Source organism: Octodon degus, unplaced genomic scaffold, assembly GCF_000260255.1.
Source record: "Octodon degus isolate 3935 unplaced genomic scaffold, OctDeg1.0 scaffold00015, whole genome shotgun sequence".
NCBI classification, from domain to species: Eukaryota; Metazoa; Chordata; class Mammalia; order Rodentia; family Octodontidae; genus Octodon; species Octodon degus.
Genome location: NW_004524591.1, coordinates 6,313,903 through 6,331,712, shown reverse-complemented (window position 1 = coordinate 6,331,712; position 17,810 = coordinate 6,313,903). Strand labels below are relative to the sequence as shown.

Below are 17,810 nucleotides of genomic sequence, written 5' to 3'. Positions count from 1 at the left end.
TTCCCAGGGTAAATAATACATCCAGTGCTTCTCCCTCTCACGTGGCCAATATCACCAGTAGGCTTTTAAGCACTCGTTGTTGATTTCCCAACACACAAATCCTGAGCTAAAATATCACAGAGAAATCAGTCCCTTTGCATAAGCAGGTAACCTATGCTACTGAAAACAGTCAAACCTTCCACCTGGAAAGCTCACTAAGGACCAAGGGGAGAGGGAGGCTTCTTTTCAAAAACAAATAGCTGAGACCTAACCGGAGACTGGGAGACTGGCGTGGTGGCGCACCCCTATAATCCCAGCCCTTCGGAGGCTGTAAACAGGAGAATCAGTACAAGTCAGATCTAGTAGTGAGACCCTGAACATCCTGTAGACCCTTCCCTAAAATACAAAAAAAAGCAAATATTTTGAGTGACAATTTATAGATGAATTGTTTCATTTATAGTATAGCAATATAATGTTTATTTTATGGGCTGCTGGGAAGCAATATTATTAGGTCCTTAAAAATGCACTGACTGACCAGAAAGCAGGGTACGCATACTTACACACCCACGCTCTTAGCAGTGTGAAGCACCATGGCTAAAAGATGAATGTAACCGAAAGGTCTGTTGGTCGAAGCAGGAATGGATAAACTAAGCGTGGCATACATATACTGTGGGGTACAGCGCAGTATTTCCAAAGTAGAGCCTATTACATGCTTAAGAATATGGGGGCCTGCCCCTTAGCTCAGTTCTTTAAGTGGCTGCTTCAACAAAGCAGTCAGGCTCAGGTTGCTGTGGTTCGATCCCCACAACTCAAACCAGCCAAACCTGCCCTGGAGGCATTCGGAACAAAAAACCAAAACAAGAATATGGATGTACGCAGTAGAGGTCATGAGGGCTAAGTGACCTATGCAAGTCACCAAAGGACGAGCAGCCAAGTTCCACCTCTACGTGGTACCTGTTCTCAGTGGGAGGGAGGGCAAGAGAGACAAAGGAGGAACGGGAGTCATCAGGGTGGAGGGATGAGGGAATGAGGACTTCATTGTTTGGTGCATGTGGAGTTTAGGATGGAGAAGATCGACGGTTCTGTACATAGATGGTGGCACAATATGAAAGTACCTAATGTCACTGAACTGTACATTTAAAATAGTCAGAACAAGCTGGGCAGGGTAGCATTTGCCTGTAATCCCAGCCCTTACACTCAGGAGGCTGAGGCAAGAAGATCACTGAGTTTTAAGCCAGCCTCGGCTACATAAAACAAACAAAATAAGCCAGGCATGGTGGTGCATGCCTGTAACCCCAGTACTCGGAGGCTGAGGCAGGGGGGTTACTGCAAATTCAAGACTAGCCTGGGCTACAAAGTAAGTTCAAAGCCAGCCTGAACTGCATAATGAAACTGTCTCAAAAAGATCAAAGAAAAAGAAAAAAATCAAAAGAATATATATTATGCTATATATTTTGTCACAACAAGTATTTTTCTGTTTTATCTGAGATCCCATAGATTACAAAGGAAAAAAAAATCAAAGGACTTAACTTTAAAAAAAATTTTAAAAAAACAATGGTAACATCAATTATCCATGAATGTCACTCACACAGGCAGCCTACAGGCCTGCTGATGCCACCTCCACCTGCTTGAGGAGTTTCCTTTAAATGATCATCTCATCTCTGCCTCTGCTGCCTGGGTGTTTCTTGAGCTCACTAATCCTACAAGGCTCCTAGGGTCCCCCCTATTACAGACCACTGGTGAGACGGGAGCCGGGACAGGAAAAGCTCTGAGAACAGAACCTTCTTCAGGCCAAGAAGCCAGACTTCAAAGTCCAAGCCAAGTCAACCTGACTCATGGAAAGGCCACCTGGGGCGTCTGGACCCCACCTATTTGCAAAAGGCAAGATATGGAAAGTAAGCAAAGGTGACCTCACCCTCCCAGTGGTGTCACAGTCCACTCCCTGACGTGTATTTTAACTCACCAGTGACTCCCTCAAGCCCTCATCTGCAAATGAGTCCCAGAAGCTGGCTTTCCTAAGGAGAGAGCTAAGAAGGAGCTGGCATCAGCAGGGGAGCCGACTGTCCCCTTCCTGCTATCTCATGAGCATTTCAGTGATGACTGATCATCGTGAGCTGGTTTATGCCTTGCATTCTGCCAAAGTGCTACTAGATATGTAATGACACACAGGGGACTGCTATGCTTTTCATCATTTTGTTATGAAATTTTTTACCTGTTCATAATACCAAGTTAAAGAAAAGCTGCACAGGCCCCTGGCTTGCTGCCCCCCATTTCTCTCTTTGGGTGAAGGACTGGCTACCCCCTTAAAGCCCACACATACACACACACACACACACACACACACACACACACACACACGTAGTATCATTCAGCCTGGTGGAAAATCATCAGCTACTCTGAAGCACAGCAACCTTACACAAATCCCCTTGCAACCCAGGAAGCTAGAAGACTATAACTTTGTTGTCATTTCTAATACAACTCTCGTTGGGTGGATCTTGTCCTTACCACCACAAGGAGCACTTTCCTCACGCATACACTGCATCAAAACATGGTCCGAACTTTTCCCTACTTTCGTAGATTAAGAAGAAAAAAGGGGAAAAAAAAAGAAAAAAAAGCGAAACTGCTGTCATGCACTTAGTGTATTTTCAGAAGAATAAAAAAACTTAAACAGTATTAAACAAATATTTAGAGAAATTACAGCAGGCAGTTTGGACGCCAGGGGCTGAGACCTGAGTGTCACACTTCCAGTTTCTGTCCTAACTGGCCCCACTGGGTGCAGCTGCGAAGGTCAAACACGCAGAACTAGCTTTTACACAGAGCACACACTGCTGCTCAGAGCGCTGAGGCTCTCAACTGAATTTAAGCCACTGCGAGCTCTGAATTTAGAAATTACAGTCAAACCCTTTTTCTGTTTCTATTGGCATTATTTTCTCAGCTACATCTTTCCCTTTAGCATCAAGGCTGATTGAAGAAGTGTGCTCAGGTAGGTTCCTTTAGGTGTCTAAACAGAATCAGAAGCGCTTGGCATGCAGGTCATTTTTAAACACATGTGTGGTTTGGATGAAATGACACGCAGGGCACTGGGTTTGCCTTCCAGCCGTTTGCTGAAATGCCAAGCTTCTGAGCGGAAACTGGCAGTCTTCTCTTTCCCGCAGGTGGGACCAGCCTGACCGAACACTCACAACAGGGTCATTCAGGATTCAGGATGGGGGTGTGGGAATACGCCATGGGACGGGAGCAGTGCCTGGATCCACACAGACAGGGATCACATGAGATGTCCGAAAAGGGCCTGGGTGACCCATTCACTTCAGAACTGCCAAAGAGAAAGCCCAGATTCATCTGACAGGGCTGCCCCAGGTGCTGGTGCTTGAAAATATACTCCTATGTTTCTCGAGTAGCTAATCATCAGCTAACCTCCCATTCTTATAATCGTCTGATTTAACAGCCTTAAATCATCCTAACCCAGACTCTGACTTTTACTGGGGCTGACCCAAATAAAGCCACTGCGGTCAGAACACAGACCAAGGGTGTGGGTTGGTTCTCTTCAGAACAGCCCTTTCTACACAGAATCATTTGGACCAGGAAAAGTATTAGGAAAGTCCAGAACCTAATAGGATTTTGAAATGGGAAAATAAAGAAAGCTTTAAAAGAAAACAGAATTCAAGCTTTTCTTCATGTGTCTCTGGAGAGCTTAGCTCTGATGTAAGTTAGAACCCTCCTAGAATCACCTCAGAGCTCAGTAAGACATTCTAGAAATAGATCTGCTACCACCACACAGCCACCAGAGTGGCCTGCCCACAAAACTCCCTAAAACCCTGAAGATCAACCATTTGCTGTTCTTGGTCTAAAACCTAACGATGGGAAAGTATCACATGAAATCTAGGGTACAAGACAAGAAAGGACTTATTCATTGGAAAGGACTTATGTATTTTCCCCAGGTATGAAGGATTTCTTTTAAAAAGGAATAGAAAAGAAACAATTTTGCACCATGCACACAATATTCACCACTGAAATATTTTAAGAAAAGGTTTGGGGATAATTAGCAACAGACACTAAAATGCAGAAAGTTCATTTTCATGGTTTGATTATACACTAAAACAGCAACACCCAGCTTAAGTCAAAGACGGAAAATAAAAGAAATCCAACTAACATCATCAACTTTCATTATCTTCTTTTAATGCAAATATGGATGCACAAAGAAAGATTTCCATCTTTTAATTTTTTAACTTTAAATATACAGAACCACAGTACTACTTCCATTTCAAATTATGGGGGTTATCACATTCAAATATGCTTGAATTTGACAAGCTGTTGTTACAATGCTGAGAAATTTCATGAAAAAGTTATTTAACAATTTTTAAGATAATCAAATATCTTTCTGCTACATGGGCCAATGCGGTAATAGTAAAATTATTTATAAATGCAGTCTTTTGGAGCTCAAATTATTAAAAAAGACTATCGAAATTATGTAGATATACCTTCTGAAAGTCATTCCATTTTGAAGGCTGAAGATAAATGTTTATACTTTGGAACATTTCACGAGATCCTCTTCTTTGCACTTACCGGTGAAAGTCAAGAACAAAACCACAATTTCCTAAACACACAGCTTTTTCTACAATACAAGGGTGTAATCATGAAAGAGTACTAGATCTAAGTTATCACTTTTAACACTTTTCACCACAACACATCTTTCCTAAAAGACAAAAAATATGGGGAATTTAGATTTCCCTTACTGAATTTAACACTATAGATGCGCCGATATTCTGTCCTTAGTAATATCAACTCTTTCCAGTGGGAATTATCTACACAGCACAGTGCTACATACAATTATTCCAGTGAAATGCAGATTCAGTTTCACAATATGGTCAACAGAGTAGTGTCATACAAAGGATTTCTGCAGATAAAAATGCTAAGGCAGGCCACAGTGGACAGTGCCGGACACTGTGAATACAGCAGGTTACGGGTACCACTGAGGGTCAAAAGAGACCATGAGTTTCCATGTTTTTTTTTTTTTTCAGCAATGGAAAAAGAAAAACATAGAGAAATGTAAGAATAAACAAAATAATTACACCGTTGGTAAATGTAATTTTTCAGACACTGTTTCCTTGATTAAATGGGCAAAATAGTTTAACTTAAAACTAGAGAAAATGGACAAAGTCAGGAGAGGAAAGATTTTCCTGGTTTCTTCATCAAAGGAATGCGCTAGGGTTAGCACGAGGATCTTTCTGGTTCCTGTACCTGTAGGTCAGCCAAACACCCAGGATCTGGATAAAAAGAAGAAGAAGAAAAAAGTGAAGTCTGTGTACATTTGTTATCAATAAAATAACCCTGGATCTTCTCAATAGCTTTGCTCTCCCATCACCCAAAGGGAAAAGATTTTCTTTTCTTTTCAAATAAATTAAGTGAATCAAAAAGATTACTGGAAAAATTAAAATATGAACACTGTGTGGTAAGGGGTACAGCTGCTCCCCAAGGATATCCACACCATCAGCCCCAGAAACCAGGAAGACAGACGCCGCTGCATTCCAGAGCAGCGCAGAGTCTGTAGGCGCCATGAGGTCAGAGCAAGACTGTCCAGGTCAGGCGAAGGTGTGATCACAGGGCTCCGAGTCAGGACAGCGCAGAGAGAAGGCAACATGGCGGCCTGACCGAGAGGCAGGGTCAGAGAAGGAAGGGGAACCTTGATATTCTTTCCCACACTTTGTTAATGATAGCCAAATATACATTTTTCATTCTTGAGGAGAAAAACTAAATTAAAAATAAGATCTATAAAATGTACATACACATACATGTATACTATACTACACACTCATCATAGACGCATACAAAATGTGCACACTATATACACAAACACAACCCATACATTCTTTACACATTTTACACATAAACACATGAAGCATCAAAATGAGAAAGGGCTTTCTAAGCACATCAAAGGGGGTGTGGGCAATAGATCTGTCTGCAGTAAAAGTAAAATCTCCAAATTTAAAAATCCAAGTCATAAAAATAAGGTAAATACCAAAAATCTTGAATGCAGAACTAAGCAAAGTGTATAGAGAGGATGTACTAGATTGCGACAAATTGGAAGAGAAGGAGAAGGGAGGGAGGAGGGAGGGAAGGAGGGAGAGAGAGAGGGACGGGAGGAAGGGAAGGAGAGATGGAGAGGAGGGAGGAAGAGAAGGAGAGATGGAGAGAAGGATGGAGGAAGGGAAGGAGAGATGGAGAGGAGGGAGGAAGGGAAGCAAGGAAGGAAGGAAGGAAGAGAAAGTTTAAGAAACAGGACGTAGGAGGCAGCAGGGAAGAGGATCCCCTGGCTTAGTACTATGGGGCTCCAGTCCTGGAAGCGCCCTGGCAGACTCAGAGATTCCACTGTTTTGCATATTCTATTTTGAATTTGTACTTGCACCCTGAAGAGTTTCAAATAAGACAAAAATAAATGGGGACCTCATCAAAAAATGTAACAGTCAAAAAACATAGGAATGCTAGGCCAAACTATTACCCACTTTTCTGAAAGAGCAAACAAGAATTCAATTATTTTTAACCTATCAAATTGATAATTGTTTTATAATAAAAATGGGTAGAGCTAGTGCTGGAATCAAAACTTGCTAGACTTCTCCCAGAAGGCAACCTGACAATTCAGTATTAAGAAATGTACCCATATGATGTCATATTTTACATTTTAAAATACATTACAGAAGAGACTAAGGGATAGATGAAACGTTTCCTACCCACCAGTGGCCTGGAATTATTTGTTATAGAGGCATAACAAAAGGAAAATTAAAATATAACAGGTTCAATGAACACATAAAATTTCAACTACATAATCTCTCTTAGGATTTTTTCTGAATTTCTTTCAAAGATACATGTTTACTCTCACAAATAGCCTACTGTATAACTTCTCTATCACACAGTGCTAGGAGAATTATGTGATGCATGTTACCCGTTATCTATTCAGAACAGGATTATGGCAGTGACCTTTACAGCATGACAATAATAGGGCTCTCCCCGGATATTACATAGGACTTTATAGATCAATAATTAATTAATGACCACAAAACCACAGCTAACACAGAACACAGCACCTGCCGCATACCAGGTACGACTGTAGAAATCACAAGATTTACATCTCGCAATCCCTTTAATTATAACAAGAACCCTGTGACACAGGGCCTGTTGTGACACTGTTCTCATCTCTAAAGACGGGCAGGCCACTTGCTTGACGTCTGGGGTTTCCAAGCAGACTACCTTAGCCACATGCTCCTGTGTAACACCCTTTCACATACCCAGCACACTGCTGCACAAGATCTGATCTAAAGGGTTCTTGTTACATATCCTCATGTACTCATTATCCATAATTATACCTTTATCGCTATGAAGTAAGATACTAGGGCTTATGTGTTAGAGACAGAAAATGTTAATGCTCATTCCTACTGAGCACTCAGAAGCATCAAAGGCCACCCACAGACACTAGGACTATTTTTGTATTTATTTCTGTATTTTTAGGGAAGGGCCTACAGGGTGCTCAGGGTCTCACTACTAGGTTGGACTCGTAGCGATCCGCCTGTTGGCAGACGCCCAAGAGCTGGGATTACAGGCGCGCAGCACCAGGCCCAGTCTCAGATGCCCTCTCAGTGCATCCTGGGGGTCGGGGCTGGCACAGCAGGCCTGGAGATCGAACCCCCGGCCCCTGCGCCTGCTTGCAGGCACTTTAATCTGCTGAGCTATTTGGCCGGTCCTTGATATTGTGAGTTTAATAAAGCCACTGCGCCAGGCACAGTGACACATGCTTGCATGCTCAGCACTTGGGGAAGCTGAGATAGAGAGTTCAAGGCCCAGCCTGTGCAATGCTAAATATAAATGCGACAAAAGAGAGTGCAGAAAAAAAACAGGCTGACCTCATTTTCTGTATTCACTAAGTTTTACACCTAAGATATGACATGTTCATGCACCGATCCCTCAAAACAAATGTAATTATTATGATGAACATTTACTAATTGAAAAAAAAACACCTCAAAATGTAAAAAAAAAAAAGATATAAATTGACATCTGAGGAAACAGAGCAAATACCTCATGTGGCCAACAAGTTAAGGTAAGCTCCATCAGACATTCTTTTTTTTGTGGTACTGCACATTGAACTAAGGACTCTGCACTTGCCAGGCAAGTACTTATTCCACTGAGCTATCTCCCCAGCCCATAAAAGTTGAGAAGATTTTATTTATTTGTTTATTTATTTTTTTGGCTGGCTCAGGATGCCTTAAGGGAAGGTCTGGTAAAGCAGGAGGATCTGGTGATCAAGCCACAGTATCCTGAGCCTGACTGCGTTTGCATAAGCAGGCCCTTACACAACCGAGCCAACCCGCAAGCGCCCTCAATCAGACACTCTGATTCCAAGCGTGGAGACCTCTTGTGAGCCCCAGATCTCAAGGACAACATTCATACACGTCCTCCAAAAACATAGGTGCCAGGCTACCATGCAATGTCATGCGCTCATGCCACACAAAGAAGACTCCTTGTGACTCAGGAAAATACTGTTATTTACACGTACCTCTGTGAAACTGAAGAAGAGGCCAATGCCACCAACAAATCTCAACACCGCTCCGGCATATCTTCCTATTATTGGAGCGCACGGTGGGCACGGATGGCCATCTTTAGCACACTTCTGTTATCAGTTAAACAAAAGGCCTGTTATGTTGAAGTACATTTATAAAGAGCATGTAACAACAGCACAGATGCCAAATTAGGGTCCAGCTGTGCACTGTGTGAACTTTCCAGATGGCCCCAGGCATACACACCCCAGGCATGAGCCTCTGTGGCCAGGCCTGTGACATGATAGAGCCAAGCCCATACTTAGGTTGGATGCTATATGACTCCAACTCGCTACAGTGGAGATTCCTGTGCAAACTTGGCTACTGTCATGCTCAACCACCAAGAAAATAGGGCTAATGGTCTTACCACAAGGAACTGATTCTACCAACAACCACTGAGCTGCGTAGAGCATCCTTCCCCTCCTGTGAATGCCATCCTTGACCAACACCTAATCTCAGTCTCGTAAGACCTGAGCAGACTTGGCTAACCACATGCAGCTTCCTGACCCAGGAAAATGGTGACATAATGCATGGGTACTGTTTTAGGCCATGAAATGTGTTATACATGAATGGAAAATTAATGCAGACTCCTGCAAAGAAAGAATGTCACAACTGACGCCTCTCACTGGGAGGGACCTCCCGCTCAGGATTCAGAGAATTCTCAGAATGATAAACACATGAACTTCTGAACTGAGCCCAGCCTGAGTCTGTCTTCACAGGACTAGGGCTGAAGCTTGGCAGTCAGGGCTCTGGCCTAAGGCAGGAGTTTGGTTCTAACTGGTCCATCAGTAGTGTACCTCCAAACGCAAAGGGTATGGAATTGTGCAGGAGGGAATGGAGAGAGCTCTTTGCCTTCGAGGTATTTAGCTAAGAAGCCCAGCTCAGTAGAGATCATTCTCAAGACAAGAGGCTCCCTCTAAATCTCTATGATTGATCTATTCTCTACTATTCTCTCTCAACTTCTTCTCAGAAGAGTCAGGTAGGAAAGAATTATGGGCAATAAACCAAAGTTGTGCGTCTGACTGAGCTCTGGAATATTCAGCACCCCAAGGACATCTGAGAAAAAGCAAACCCTATACTAATGTGTTTGAAAATATAATAGGCCTATGTAGAACAATTTTGAAATACAATTCAGCATCAGAAAATCCATTTCTCCCAGGCCAATCATTTTGAATTTGTATAATGCATTCCTTTAAAAAAATAATCTCTAAACTTGACTTACAGCCAGGCAGGTGTCATTTGAGTTAAAACTTTGGAATCCACAGCAGTCTAAATTTCTCTGGATGTCATTGTGAGCGCTTGCGGTGTTGTTCCAACCAACCTCCAGAAGCTGCCTCTAGGAAACGCACGTAACACAGAAATTAAAATGTGTCCTCGCTGCATAACATCCACAAACTAGGCCCTGTAGCTTTTAATATCTTGAGTATAAGAAATACCATCCAAAAGAACACTAAGACTTTTCAAAGGCTTATCCTCGAATCTGTAACAAAAATTAAATCATTATTTCTACCCCAGGAATATCTTAATTTTTACATGCAATTAGAAAGAAGCACTTGGTTCACAGACATAATTCTTGTAACAAGGGAAAGTTTCTGCTGTCCCAATCTAGAAAGCCCTATTTTTCTCTAAGAACTATTATTATTATTTTTTTTTTCTTTTGATGGAACTGGGGATTAAACTCAGGCCCTTGCGCTTGCCAGGCAAGTGCTTATTCTACTGAGCCATCGTCCTGGCCCCTCTATGCCCTATTTCTTTATAAGTTGAAGCCTGAAAAGACGAACTGCTCAAATGGAACCTCAGCCTGCCTAGAGCAAATCACTCCCTGCACGGCAGTGGGCAGGGTCTTGCTGAACAGCTCTTGGCAGTCGTACTTTTTACCCAGCGAGCCCTAAACCCACTTAAAAGACAAAAATGCAGCGACACCTCAGTCTCTTGCCTCCGTCTGCCCTGCGAATGCAATCAGGTTTTGCTGCTCAGGAGAAACGCGCCAGTTTAAATTCTAATCACTGCACCCCGCTTCTTGTGCTCACGCGCTGGCGGTATGATAAAGGACAGTCGCAGGGCAAAAGCCTACTCACCTGTTGCTCCTGACTCAGGGCCAAACAAGCACAGGACACAGAAAACTGAACAATAAATACAAGTAAGAGAATAATCATATACTGAGAGTTGAAAGTTAAGGATATTTCTAAATGTTCTTAAAATAGCCGAAGGCAGAAGTACTGGTACAATTTTAAAATGCACAGAAGCAATTTACTGAGAAAGCAGAACAAACAGCACTTCAATTTCTAAGAGGATACACAGTAATTATTTTGGTAAAACACTGTGGCTTTAAAGTTCATAAATATAAACAGATTTAGTGTTAGAATGCCATTCAGAGTGAAATTCTTACATGTATAAACTAGGAAATAAGTATAAATGTCTGTACACTTATTAAATTTTAAGTACAAATATATATATTTTTTCCCTCAAACCAGTATTAGAATGTTGGAAAGGGACCAGAGATCACTGAATCGGTTCCATTCAACTCTGAATTTGCAATATATAATTAGGACTACACTGAACTTGCAGAATTCTTTATCCTTGAAATGAGTGGGAATGTTGAAACATGCAGCTACTTACCCTCAAAAATGTCCCTAATGTTGGTTGAACAAATAATACACCTAAGGCTCTACCTAGCAATTAACTTCATAATGAAATTAAATTAGCTGTAGCCATCAAGAGAGCAATCAACAGCCAGGATAAACTCAATCAGTATGGTAAACATCCCCATTTTAAGAAAGGATACAAAAAACAGCAATACCTGATGGTGTTTGACAGCACCGATCAGCCCCACCAAGGCAATCAGGAACAGGAAAATACCCACAGCGATGGCCACGCCGACCACTCGGAGACTGGAAATCAGCCCGAAGCCGATGCCCCAGGCAGCAATCCCAATTAGCAACAGGCTAACCAGCTGCCAAACCAAGGAGAAAGGGAGGGTCAAGTTATATAATGTCAACACTTTTAGGTTAAGTCTTAATATCATTCAATAATTACTTACAGTCAATACAATCCTGCCTCGGCATTCTACTAAAGGACTGGTTACAGGGCCCCTCTCACAGATACAAAAATCCAAGAACGTGCAGTTTCGTACACAAGGGAGAGGATTTGTATATGGCCTCTATCTTCTCTATATACTTTTAAATCATCTTCAGATTACTCATCATCCCAAAAACTGTATCAATGCTCTGTACGTAGTTTCTATACTGCATTAGCATGGGAATAACAAGAGTAAATGTCCACGGGGCAACAGTTTCACCAACTTTCTCTGACCACAGTTGGTTGAATCTGCAGTCATCTCTTTTCCTAAGCCTAAACACAGCCTACTTAAGAATCGTATGCATAAAACTTCTAAAACCCCTCTAAGCCCAACATCCTGACTTCTTGACATGCAAATTCTCTTTCCCTGCAAAGTCCAAATAAAGGACTGAATCCTCCCCTCAGCAATTTGTGTTCTTTGAATGCGGTTCTACAATGCCCAGTGTCACCTTCCCTTGTTGTTTCCAAGCCTGTCTCCAGGAAACTGGAAGTACCCTGAGAGTAAGGGCTCATGTCATCTTCCTCCCTTGTCCCCTAAACCCATCACAGGCCCCAGTTCTTGGGAAAGACTCACACCAGTTCTCAGAGCTATTGCGAAAAGGCAATGCTTTAGATGTCATTATCTAGCACACTGGAATTCATGATAGATAAGATAGGTAAGACAGACAGACAGACAGACAGACTGCTCGGTACCACTGCAACTTCTAGTGGAATATTAAAGAATTTAGCCATTTAAAATGAAATGCCATTCTGAGCAAAAGGAAATTATTTTATACTAGTTCAACCGCTCTGCTTCTACTTAGTCAAATACGAACTGGTGAACAAGTAAAATGTCTAATGGTTGGAGCCTGTAAAACTTGTCTCCTAAGGCCACGTGATGCTACAATTCCCCTTCTGGAGGAATTAAAATGTAAAAATATACATATTCTCCCTAACACTAGGCGAAGGCCTAATAAATCCTATTTACAAATGTAAAAATCACCACCTACTGAATGGATGTTTTTCTGCTCAGATGTGTAGCCTTTGACATGCAAAACATTTTAGCGAGGTTTTACATTTCCTAGTATATAAACCTACACATGTGGAGATATAAGCGAACTGCTAAATACTGCGCATCCACTGGCACTTTTACCCAATTCTTAGAATACTTTTGCCAAAGCGGCAAACCTTGAGGGTGAAGGAAGCCATCTGCAGCGCCGGAGGACCAGGGTTCGGAGCGGTGGACCTGGGAGCCCCTACTGCCGCCCCACAGAGAAAGCTTGGGTTCCAGCGCAAGAAAGGCGGGATGACGCTCCCACAAGTTCTGCCACGCGGAAATGCGTCTGCCTCCTTTCTCGGCTGCTCCTTATCTGCAAGCACATTTCCTTCTCTTTAGCGCTATCATCTCCATCTTCTCACGGCCTTAAACAATTCTGCAGTGAGAACGAGTCCTCGGCCCCTTCACAAGGGAACCTATTTCTGACTTCACGGCATCCAAATATAACTCGCTTCCCTTCAGGAGCTGAAAAAGGCAAAAGGCGGAGGAGGTGCGAAGGAAGGGCGGGAGGGCCCTGCCCGCAGGGAACGCAGCCTCCCTGCACGCGGCAGAGGCTTCAAGGGGCGCGCAGGGGTCGCGAGAGAAATGCAAGCAATAGGAAACAGCGGCCATTAGTGTCGGTATTTATCCGTCAAGAGAAAATGATAGAAATCTTGAAGAACTAGCTCGTGGGGCTGGGGTGATAGCTTGGTGGTCTAAGCGCCTGCCTGGCAAGTGCAAGCACCAGAGTTCAAAACCGAGCATGGTGATGCAGGTCTGTAATTCCAGAACTAGGGAGGCTGAGGCAGGACGATCACTACCAGCCTGAGCTGCATAACAAGACCCCTATACCAAATACATACGTACGTACATACATACATGCAATTTTTTTTAAAGGTTTTTTTTTAAAAAAAAGAAAGAACTGGCTCATACAATTTTGGTGACTGGTAAGTCAGGAATTTCAGGGAGGCCAGTAAGCTAGCAACTTGGGCAGAATTCCTTTTTTCATTTTCCAGCAGTGGGGGTTGATCACACGGAGCTCCGCCCCCATCCCTTTTTTTCTGAGATGAGGTCTTACTTCCGATCAGTGAGGCCCCTCCGCACTGCAGAGATAATCTGGTTCACTAACAATTGACTGGCAGTTCATGTCACCTTCAGGGTTATTTCTAGACTAGTGTTTGACCAATCCAGTGAACTCTACAGCCTATCCCTGAGCTAATATCAAATTAACCATCCCACTTGCCAACACTAAGTCCTGAATGTGATGCTTTTCTTTGATTACAATAAATGCAAATTATGCATAATCATGGTTTTCATTATGACATTTTTATATATGTATATAACACAGTTCAATCTCCCCACATGGCTCTCCCTTCCCCTCCCTTCCCCATCCCCTATTTCTTCTTCCCCTTCTTTTATTCTATGTTCCTATCTTTTTTCTCCTCTGGATTCCAGGTATAACAGGAAGCATGCAGTAGCTGTCTACATCTGGTTTATTTTGCTTAACATGGAAGTCTGCAGTCCTACCCAGTTTCCTGCAAATGACAAGACTCCCTTTGGACCGAACAATGCTCCACTCTGCGTGCTGTCCTCTGTATCTAGATGTTCCCCCTAATGCCTCAAGCAGTCCCAGGTGGGGCTTTCCTGACAAGGCTGTATCAAAAGTGGGTATGCTGGGATTGGCTCTTGGCCCAATGCTAGGACTGAGAGTGTGAGTGCTACCCACTGAGCCACCTGGATGAAATATAAGCCTCAGAAAGAGGGCTGCTGCCATTGCTGCTTGATGGCTGCTGCTTGCTGCTGGCTGCCTTCTGCCTGCCCTGCTTTGCCATGTTTCCCTTCTGCAATGGCCCTCCGCCAAGTCTCTCTTCCCTAGAGCCAGCTGACATGGACTAAAATCTCTATGAACTGAGAGTTAAATGAACCTTTCCACCTCTAACTTCGGGTAAAAGGTATTTTGCCTCAACACCAAGAAAAGGAACTAAGGCAAGGCATACACACATCTTCTTTACCAGATGTGGTATCTACTTATTAATTCAATTAAATTCACAGACAAAACTGTATCACTCTGTATTTCATTCTACGACTCATACAGACAAAGATTAGATGCATGAATAATCTGGCATCAAAAATTCTAATCCCAGGTCAGCAAGATAGCTCAGCAGATTAACATGCCTGTTTAGGCAGACACAAGGACAGGATTTGATCCCCAGCATGCTGTACAGACCCTGCCCCTGGGGTGTGCTGAGTTGGCCATTGAGACTGGGCATGGTGGTGCAGGCCTGTAATCCCAGGTTTGGGAGGTTGAATACAGGAGGATCACTATGAGTCCGATCTGTGTAATGAGACCCTGTAGATCCTGTACTAAATACATTTTTTAAAAAAAATTCTAATCCCACACAGCATCATAGAATCCTGTGAGGAGACATTCCAAATCCTTGCTACATTAACAAGTTGTTAAGTTCTTTATTAAGACTATTAAAAGTTAAATATTCCTAAATGCTAAAAGTTAGTTATTCATCTACAATGGCTGGTGCTCATTATGTGCTAAAAGCCAGAGATAAAGAAATCCCTGCGAGACCAGAAGCCAGAAAATTTACAGGTCAGATATGTACTCTCTGCCTTTCTGAATCATTCGGGCCTTGCCACAACTATGCAATTCTGACCCTGTACACAAAAGCAAAGATAAAATACATAAATGAATGGCCAGGGTTATATTCCAGTAACACCTTATTTTTAAACACTAAAATTTAAAGGTATGTAACTTTCATGCATTACAAGATATGATTGCTCTTTTGAGTTTATTAACTATTTAAACATGAAACATTAGTCCCTAGTGAGCAGGCTATACAGAAATGGGCAGTGCGATGGTTCTGGCCAAGGGATTTGGTTTGCTGACCTTTGTTTCCGAAGTCAGTAGAGCAGGAAATGAAAGATTACAATAAGACAAGTGATTGCTTCAGTAGAAAGAGGCTTTACAAAGTAGGTCAGGATCAAGAGAATAGGCTAAAGACGGCAAGGAAACAACAGGGGAGCAGGCAGGATAAACTTAGGAAATAAGCCCCTGTGCATATTACCCACTACAGAAAAGGGATGAATACAATTTACACCAAAATAAGAATCCTAAAGAGTTTATCCTGTGTGTCAGGTGGGCCACAAATGTCACCGTGAGCATCTTTATAAGAGGAGGGCAGAAGGAAATCAGGGAGATACACACACTAAGGAAGTCACGCACACACAGAGTAAAATAAAGTGAAGTAAGGCAGAGAGTAATGCGGCCACAAGGAAACAGCTGTGGGAGGCACCACAGCTAGTAGAGGCAGGCACGGAGTCTCCCCGGGGCTCCCCAGGAAACCTCGAGCAGCCAGCACCCTGAGTTTAGACTTCTGGTCTCCAGAACCGGGAGCGAATACGTTTCTGTTGTTTCAGTCGTGTTGTGGTAACTTCCCACGGAAGCCCTGGGAAAGAAGTAAAGAACAACTCCTCCACTTGGAGTTGGGCAAGTCAGGCCCCTGGGACCACTGCTGAGACTGCCTGCTTGGTGTCTGCCCACCCGTGAAGCCCCTACAGAAGCGGTGTAACAACTGGGTGTCTTCCTCAGCACCTCTCCCACAATCCAAACCCGTAAAACCGACAGTATCTCAGCAAATGAAAAAAGGGCTCTATGCTCACTCTGTTGCCAACAAAAAGCTCACTGAGGACAATCTTTTCCCTGAAGTTGTGTTTTTTTAAGAGCGTCTCCCAATGTTGCCCGGAGAGTGATCCTCCTGCCTCAGCCTCACTGACTCCTGAGCTCGAGTGGACACAGGCCACTGCACCCAGCTCCAAAAAGGAATTTCTACAACCAAAAAGCAGGAAAAAATACTAGCCTTGTTCTCAGACTAGGCAGTATGTTATTATGGGAGATACTATTGAGAGCATTCGCTGCTCCGACTCCTCCTTTCTCCAAAATGTTCTGCCAGGGGAATTCCTCAACAAGATGGTTCTGCTCTGAGCTGGTATCATTTGGTCTCTCCCCGTTACTTTCTACCAGGCAGTCTCCACCAACTGCAGTTTTCTTAAGGTTGTCTTAAATCTTTCAAGTATTATAATAACTTCAAAGGACAGATTTGTTCTCTGCAGTTCCAGAGGTCAGGAATCCAAACTGGATCCTCTTGGCTGAAATCACAGCATCAATTAGGTTGCCTTTTCTCCTGGGAGCTCCAGGGCAGAATCTGTCTCCTGCCTTTTCTAGAATCCGGAACTTCCTTGCATTCCTCCACTTTTTTTTTTTTTCTAGTACTGGAAATTGAACTCAGGACCCTGTGCTTGCAAGGCAAGCGCTTCTTCTACTGAGCTATCTCCCCAGGCCCTGCATTCCTCCACTTTCAAGCTAACAGCAGACCATCTTCCCAGGAGAACTCAGCTTCTCCTGCCTCTGACCCTCTCCTCTTCACCTTCTTATATGAACATCTGCGGCCACATCAGGGCTCAAATAATCCAGAATAACGTCTTATCTGGAGATTCTTAACTTAATCACAGCTTCAAAATCCCTTTTCTGTGTCAGGGACACACTGGTGGCCTCAAAGATCAGGATGGGGACATCTTTGGAGACAGCAGTACTCAGCTCATCGCTGAGGGTTCTGAGAACACAGGCAACCATATTCTCACTGCAAATATTTTGAAACACTGAGACTGTAACATTTTGTTTAAACATACAGCTGAGCACAGAGAAATTATGGTAAGATTCCCATAAACCAACAATGAAAAGAGAACTGAAAGCCCAAGATGGAAGCAACTCCTGGAGGAGGGGGCCCCCCGGGGATCGGGGGCTTCTGGATCCAAACAGTCCCTTAAGGACAAAGACCTTTCACCAGGCAGAAGTAGAAAGTAAAACTGAGACAGATGCACAGCTAAGAACTCCAAAAAGCTATTTTCTCAGGGTAAGGTATTCTACAAAAATAGCTACTACATTTCTAGAAGCACAATGAAGATGTTCAAAACCCTTCAACAAGTCTAGCAAAAGCCCTAAGCCAGCCCTGCCCGTGTCTGGAACGTGACTGTGCACCACCTGAGCGGCATCTTTGTGCCAAGGAACTCATAGGAAAGCTGATCACAGGCTGGGAAGGCAGAAAAGCCACAGAGGCAAACCCAGGAAGATTCAGACTCAGGGGACA

The 17,810-nt window shown here is 43.2% G+C and overlaps 1 protein-coding gene across 1 annotated transcript in view; it reads right to left on the bottom strand.

The window, feature by feature from the left end:
• Nucleotides 1–4,133: 4,133 nt before the first annotated feature.
• Nucleotides 4,134–17,810, bottom strand: part of Tspan13 (tetraspanin 13) — a 32,367-nt gene continuing 18,690 nt past the window's right edge. The window contains exons 2-6 of the mRNA XM_004626436.2: nucleotides 11,347–11,514; nucleotides 10,640–10,720; nucleotides 9,784–9,897; nucleotides 8,522–8,635; nucleotides 4,134–5,243 (exon numbers count right to left, since the gene is read on the bottom strand). Of these exons, the coding sequence (XP_004626493.1) occupies nucleotides 5,169–5,243; nucleotides 8,522–8,635; nucleotides 9,784–9,897; nucleotides 10,640–10,720; nucleotides 11,347–11,514 (552 nt within the window). The 3' untranslated portion in view covers nucleotides 4,134–5,168. The remainder of the gene's footprint in view (nucleotides 5,244–8,521; nucleotides 8,636–9,783; nucleotides 9,898–10,639; nucleotides 10,721–11,346; nucleotides 11,515–17,810) is intronic.